This window comes from Sinocyclocheilus anshuiensis, unplaced genomic scaffold (genome assembly GCF_001515605.1).
Source record: "Sinocyclocheilus anshuiensis isolate Anshui unplaced genomic scaffold, SAMN03320099.WGS_v1.1 scaffold595, whole genome shotgun sequence".
In the NCBI taxonomy this organism is placed as follows: Eukaryota; Metazoa; Chordata; class Actinopteri; order Cypriniformes; family Cyprinidae; genus Sinocyclocheilus; species Sinocyclocheilus anshuiensis.
In genome coordinates, this window is record NW_015551037.1 from 362,621 (window position 1) to 370,767 (window position 8,147).

At 29.5% G+C, this 8,147-nt stretch overlaps 1 protein-coding gene across 1 annotated transcript in view; it reads right to left on the bottom strand.

The window, feature by feature from the left end:
* Window positions 1–8,147, bottom strand: part of fig4a (FIG4 phosphoinositide 5-phosphatase a) — a 76,526-nt gene that overhangs the window by 59,262 nt on the left and 9,117 nt on the right. Inside the window, exons 6-8 of the mRNA XM_016450887.1 lie at window positions 6,876–6,926; window positions 4,332–4,477; window positions 3,440–3,568 (exon numbers count right to left, since the gene is read on the bottom strand). Coding sequence (XP_016306373.1) covers window positions 3,440–3,568; window positions 4,332–4,477; window positions 6,876–6,926 — 326 coding nt within the window. The remainder of the gene's footprint in view (window positions 1–3,439; window positions 3,569–4,331; window positions 4,478–6,875; window positions 6,927–8,147) is intronic.

An 8,147-nucleotide genomic window follows, 5' to 3' on the forward strand; every position in this document is an offset into this window, starting at 1 on the left:
AGTTTTCTTTTTTTCTACTTGTTACTTTGCACTTTTTGTTAGAAAATGTTTATTTACTATTTATTTAGGTTTTTTAAGGTATCTAATATTTTGATACTTAATTTCCGTGATCTAAATATTCTTAAGAATTAAAAGTTTGTTGTCATTTGGAAGTGTGTAGGCCTTTATTATCCTGTTATATTATGATTATATATTCAGTGGCATAAAATGGTCTTAAAATGACAATAATGTCGCTTATCGCAATTATTTCTGTGGCAAAAAATTGTTATCGTGACAGGCCTACATGCAAAAGAAAAATAACAAATGACCAGTTCATGAGAAATCTGTAATATAACGGTATTTTTAATTAAAAAAAATAAAAAAATAAATAAATAAAAGTAGGTTACAAAAAAACTATTTAAAAATAAAATAAAGTTAATTAGAAATGAAATAAAAAGCAGCTTTTCTTCTCTACTTTAGTATGCAAAAACAAAACAAAAACAAGCAATATAAAACAAAAAATAGGTTTGAACTACTTTGCAAAATAAAATAAAAAAATTAAATTAAATAAAACCTTTCCATTGATGTATGGTTTGTTAGGATAGGACGATATTTGGCTGAGATACAACTATTTGAAAATCTGGAATCTGAGGGTGCAAAAAAATCTAAATATTGAGAAAATCATCTTTAAAGTTGTTCAAATGAAGTTCTTAGCAATGCATATTACTAATCAAAAATTAAGTTTTGATATATTTACGGTAGGATTTAATTTACGGTAGTAATTTACTAAATATCTTCATGGAACATGATCTTTACTTAATATCCTAATGATTTTTGGCATAAAAGAAAAATGGATAATTTTGACCCATACAATGTATTGTTGGTTATTGCTACAAATACACCCCAGCGACTTAAGACTGCTTTTGTGCTGCAGGGTCACATTTTGCTCCTATGAATGCATTAGGTGATTAAATCATTCGGAACTCAATGGCAGCGTCTCCATCGGTCTGCTTTAATGCTGTGAACTCGTTCACTTCTCCTTCAGGATCCTCACAGGGAGAAACCACAAGCAATCAACAGCGCCAGACTCTCTCCGGATGATATTATCTCTCTCTTTGTGTTTCTTTAGCTCGCTTTTTGTTCAGTTTTGACCCTCCTGAACTTTCTGCTGGGAAAAACAGCTCATATCAAGTTGCTTTCTAGAACACAGTTTGCTGCTGGTTCAAGGTGATCAAGCAGGTCAAAACCAGGTTCACTAGCAGGTAGTTGAGCTGATAAACCCTCTAACCCAACCAGCTAGAAGCCATGCGATACTATCAGAAGTGGGTTTTAGCTGCATTTTGCAGGATAAAATAAAATAATAGGTTTTAAATATGTATTAATAATTGTAAAAACAAATAATCTATGTATTTTATTTAAAATAGTGATTAATGTATTTAGCTAAGGGTGCAAAACAAACAAAAAAAAATAATGAAAAATAAAATAAGTAGATTTCTTTTTGTATTTTGCAGAAGGGTAAATAAAAAAAATACAAAATTAAACTAAAAATTAAAATTAAACTAATGAAAGACAATAAAATTGCTGGTTTTAACTGTATTTTTCAGTACGTTACAAATTAAAACAAAAATAAATGTTTAAATAAAATAAGTAATTTTTGTAAAATTGTATTTTACAGAAGAGTACATAAACATATTTAGGAGAAGGGCACAAAAAAAATAAATAATAATAATAATAAAAATTTTAATACATTTAAAATAATTTTATTTTATAAAATAAAATAAAACTATTTTGCAGAAGGGTACAAAAAAAAAAAAAATCGGTTTCAATAGCATTTTGCAGAAGGGTACATAAAAAAATTCGAAAAAAAAAATAAGTAGGTTTTAGGTGTATTTTTGCAGCATATGTGGAAAGCAACTGTAAAACTAGATCACTCCCAGGATAAATCGAGAATGCTGACTACACTGTGCGTGAATATTGCTGTTACATTCAGTTCATGGATGCTGTTTCTATTGCTGTATCTCATACACACACACACAAACACACACGTATCAGTGTGAAACGAGACTTTGCTTTGTCTGACTCTGGGGTCAGAAGCAGGGTCATGAAAACATCCGTATGCACTACAGACGGTCACGGAGACGAATCTGAGCCAGCGGACACAACAACCGAATATTATCTATACAATGTAACATCAGAGGATACTGGATTGGCCGCAGAAGCCGTGAATGATGTAGAGCAGCCAATCAGGATGGACGATGTCCTTGACTTTCTCCAGCAGACGGACGTTCCACACATACTTAGCGTAGGGTTCATTAATCAAACCGTGGACAACTGAAACACAAACACCCCAATTAATAATTCACACACAAAATAAAATAACTGGAATCAAGGCAGTTCTTTAAAACAAGAAAAGAAACAAAAAAGGTCCAAAAATGCCAGAGTTGAGACCTTGAAAAATAAATAAAAAAATTAAATAACAATAATAACATAATATAAAATTATATAAAATAAAACCCAAGTGTGCTATAAAATATGAGTATATAAAATAAGAAAATAATCAAATAAAACCAAAAAGTGTTCGAAATTAAATATTTAAAATATAAATGCATAACAATATAAAATATAAAATAAATCCCAAGGGCGATATAAAATATAAATATAATAATAAAATATATTTAAAAACGAAATAATATAAAATAATAAATAAAAACCAAGACTGCTATATATATATAAATATATAAAATAAAATAGAATATAAAAAATAATAAAAGAAAATCAAATAGTTAAAAGAATTGTTTTAACAATATATGAAATTAAAAAATAAGAAAATAACATAAAACAAAATAAATAAAAAATACAGTGCTATACAATATATATTAAATATAAATACATAAAATAAAGAAAATAATAAAAATTAAAATTAAACCCAAAATGCTATGAAACACATAAAATATATAAATTAAGAAAGAAAATTATCAAAACAAACAAATTATATAGAAATAATAAAAAATATTAAATAAATAAAAACCAAAAGCGCTATAAATATATGTTTACAGGGTACAAAAAAAAAAAAATCGGTTTCAATAGCATTTTGCAGAAGGGTACATAAAAAAATTCGAAAAAAAAAATAAGTAGGTTTTAGGTGTATTTTTGCAGCATATGTGGAAAGCAACTGTAAAACTAGATCACTCCCAGGATAAATCGAGAATGCTGACTACACTGTGCGTGAATATTGCTGTTACATTCAGTTCATGGATGCTGTTTCTATTGCTGTATCTCATACACACACACACAAACACACACGTATCAGTGTGAAACGAGACTTTGCTTTGTCTGACTCTGGGGTCAGAAGCAGGGTCATGAAAACATCCGTATGCACTACAGACGGTCACGGAGACGAATCTGAGCCAGCGGACACAACAACCGAATATTATCTATACAATGTAACATCAGAGGATACTGGATTGGCCGCAGAAGCCGTGAATGATGTAGAGCAGCCAATCAGGATGGACGATGTCCTTGACTTTCTCCAGCAGACGGACGTTCCACACATACTTAGCGTAGGGTTCATTAATCAAACCGTGGACAACTGAAACACAAACACCCCAATTAATAATTCACACACAAAATAAAATAACTGGAATCAAGGCAGTTCTTTAAAACAAGAAAAGAAACAAAAAAGGTCCAAAAATGCCAGAGTTGAGACCTTGAAAAATAAATAAAAAAATTAAATAACAATAATAACATAATATAAAATTATATAAAATAAAACCCAAGTGTGCTATAAAATATGAGTATATAAAATAAGAAAATAATCAAATAAAACCAAAAAGTGTTCGAAATTAAATATTTAAAATATAAATGCATAACAATATAAAATATAAAATAAATCCCAAGGGCGATATAAAATATAAATATAATAATAAAATATATTTAAAAACGAAATAATATAAAATAATAAATAAAAACCAAGACTGCTATATATATATAAATATATAAAATAAAATAGAATATAAAAAATAATAAAAGAAAATCAAATAGTTAAAAGAATTGTTTTAACAATATATGAAATTAAAAAATAAGAAAATAACATAAAACAAAATAAATAAAAAATACAGTGCTATACAATATATATTAAATATAAATACATAAAATAAAGAAAATAATAAAAATTAAAATTAAACCCAAAATGCTATGAAACACATAAAATATATAAATTAAGAAAGAAAATTATCAAAACAAACAAATTATATAGAAATAATAAAAAATATTAAATAAATAAAAACCAAAAGCAAAATAAAATAAAATAAAATAAAATAAAAATAATAAAATAAAATAAAATAAAATAAAACCTGGAGTGGGGAGTCCCTCCTCCTCGAAGATGTCAAAGCTGTCCTGTCTGCCGCTGGTGTTGAGCTCCTCACTCTCTCCGGCGTCACACGGCATCTGCAGCAGCGTCATGTTACACTGCAGCGAGTGGCTCAGGTCGTAGCTGTAACTAAAGGTCACAGGGTCAAAGGGTCACGCTCAGATTGATCAACACTGCTCATTTGTGTTGAGCAGCAGGAAGCAGCTTTCATTGTTGCTAGGTGACAGACCGCATGTTGCTAAGCGATGAAGCGCACGGAATGAACTCGAAGTTCATCAGCGATCATTAAATAAATAAAAACCAAAAGCGCTATAAATATATGTTTACCACATTATTATTATTATTTATTTTTTTTATTGTTATTTCTTACTTATTTAATTGTTATTTCTGTTCTCATGTCATATATGTATGTATATCTGTAAAAAGAGCTCCTAAAAAACCACAACAAATTCCTTGTGTTTGCACACGCTTGTCGAATAAAGCTAATTCTGATTCTGAAAAGATATATCAAATATAAATATAAAATAATAATTAATTTAATTTAATTTAAAAATAAAATATGCCGCTGGTGTTGAGCTCCTCACTCTCTCCGGCGTCACACGGCATCTGCAGCAGCGTCATGTTACACTGCAGCGAGTGGCTCAGGTCGTAGCTGTAACTAAAGGTCACAGGGTCAAAGGGTCACGCTCAGATTGATCAACACTGCTCATTTGTGTTGAGCAGCAGGAAGCAGCTTTCATTGTTGCTAGGTGACAGACCGCATGTTGCTAAGCGATGAAGCGCACGGAATGAACTCGAAGTTCATCAGCGATCACATGCAATTATTTCAGCTTCCCACAAGACGTCATCTCGTTTACAGACGCCGTCCACGTACAACATAAACGTGACGCGTGTTCAATTTCTCAGCGCTCTTTTCTTGTTTCCTTTATTCACCAGCGGGACACAAAACAACCAAACTTCTGAAGCAAACACGTTTAGACTTTCCTGCTGAAATCACAAAACTAACTAACTAATTAACTTTTGCTTGCTTTGCTATTTTGTAGGTCAAACTGTATTAATGTGAAAGTTTTGGCAACCGAAGATTAAAGTACAGCCAACATGAGGGAAATTAATTAGCTAATTAATTAATTAACATGAGGGAGATTAATGAGGTGATTTGATCAGTGGTATATATGTAATGACCTCATTAATAAATCAAATATAGAACCACATGAAAACTCATGGTTAAATATATATATATTATTATTAATAATAATGATGATGATGATGATATGCTCAGATCAATAAGGGTGAATGATTTTTTGCGAATGATGAATGATATTTTTCCCAGATCTACCAATTTATTCAAAAGTAGATAAATTAAATCCATATTATAGCAATTTATTTATTTTTCCTAATTTTTTTGTCAACCTTTTATACATTAATTCTGTATAAATATATATTTATAAATTGTATACATATTTATTCTACATCTACATATGTAGTAAACTAAAACCATAAAAAAATAAAAAATTAAAATAAAAATGTGTTACTTGAAACAAAAATGTCAACTGAAATAAAATATAAACTTTAACATTAAACTTAAACTTATTTTACCAAGGCAGCATTTCTCATTTTCGATTAGTTTAAATTTTATTTAGTTTTAGTACTAAAATAACTAATGAATGAATGCATAACTTTATTGTGAACATGTAAAAATAATACACTAAAAATATATATTTATATATATATATATATATATATATACACACACACTATAACTAAAACTAATAAAAACATATGTAGACATATTTAAAATAATACTAATAATAATAATTTGAAAAAATGAAAATTAAAGTTAAAAATGGAAAATATACAAATAAATAAAATAAATAAAAATAAATAGAAATTAAATCTATAATAGCAATATCAATGATACATACATACATACATGTATCTATTTATTTATTTACTTATTAATTTATTACTCTCCAGAGATTAATTAATGAAGAAGGTCTCATTAAATTCTGACATTAAAGTTCATACAAATACTCTTTTTTTTCAAGATGATGAAACCAAACAAAAAAGAAGATACATTTGCATCAATCCTCAAGATTTTTCTGTCAAATGTCTGCCTTTAAAATGAGTTTGTGATCTTTCTTGAGAATAAATGACACTTGCTTTGATATATTTTGTGATCTAATGCAACATTCAGGCATTTATAAGTGTTCAGACGGGTTTTAGGACCGCGGTCTGATTATTTCTATTATTATTTGACTGGTTGACAAATGACTTCAGCTGCTTCAACACTATTCTTTGCTAAAACCAAGCGACTGTTTTATGAAGAAAACGTCACGGACAGATCGGTGAGAAGAAACAAGGAGGAAAAGGACAAATAATCTGAGGAGCTCATTAAATCTTATTACCATTACAATGATCTGGGAAGTGATTGGAGGTCACAGCATTATGAATATGGGACGCTTTCTTTCTTTCTAAAGGGCTTTGAGACGAACAGATGCACGATCGCACGCTTCAGTTCAGCACTCACCTGAAGTAGAAGTTACTGGACAGATCCACGTTCTGGAATATTCTCACATATCTGTGGAAAAACACGCTCAGCATGTAAGAAAACAGCACATTAAAATGTATTTAATAAGTGTTCATGTTATAAACAATTAATTGGGCCTACACTAACCCAAGTCTGGAATTATTGAGATTTTTAAATGCTCACCAAGACTGCATTTATTTGATCAAATATACAGTAAAAATCTGAAATATTATTACAATTGAAATTAACTGTTTTCTATGTGAATATCTGTTAAACTGTAATTTATTCCTGTGATGCGCAGCTGTATTTTCAGCATCATTACTGCAGTCTTCAGTGTCACATGATCTTCAGAAATCATTCTAATATGCTGATTTGCTGCTCAAGAAACATTTCTGATTATTATCAATGTTGAAAACTGTTGTGCTCCACAATATTTTATCATTGTTTGAAAGAGACTCATACTTTTATTCATCAAGGATACATTAAATTGATCAAAAGTGACCGTAAAAAACATTTGTAACATTGTAAAAGATTCCTATTTCAAATAAATGCTGTTCTTTTGAACTTTATGTTCATCAAAAAGTCCTAAAAAATAAAATATATCACCGTTTCTACAAAAGTATTGGACAGCACAACAGTTTTCAACATTGATAATAATCAGAAATGTTTCTCGAGCAGCAAATCAGCATATTAGAATGATTTCTGAAGATCATGTGACACTGAAGACTGGAGTAATGATGATGGAAATACAGATGCGCATCACAAAAATAAATTACATTTTAAAATATATTAAGATATAAATCACTTATTTTAAATTGTAATAATTTTTCAGATTTTTTAAATGTATTTCAGATCAAATAAATGCAGCTTTGGTGAGCAGAAGAGACTTTTTTCAAAAACATTAAAAATCGTAATTATTACAGACTTTTGAGCTCTAGTGTACTACCAAGATAATAACAATGTACTTTTTGCTGGGTGCTTTTGTTTTATTAGAATGTGGCTTGCATGGAACAACTCAGATGTAATAATATCAGTAGATCTGAAGGAAAAGCGATGTTATTGAAGCGCTCGACCTAAATTGGACACAAAGACGCAAACGGCGTCTCGTTTCATGAACAGTCACAGGCTGTACTTCTGAAAGCACTGTGTGTTATTGTAACTCTCTAACACCCATCACAAGTGACGAATAACAAACTTCATTGTCGTCACACACACACACAGACACACACTCACAATTTCACACACACACACACACACACACACTCTCACACA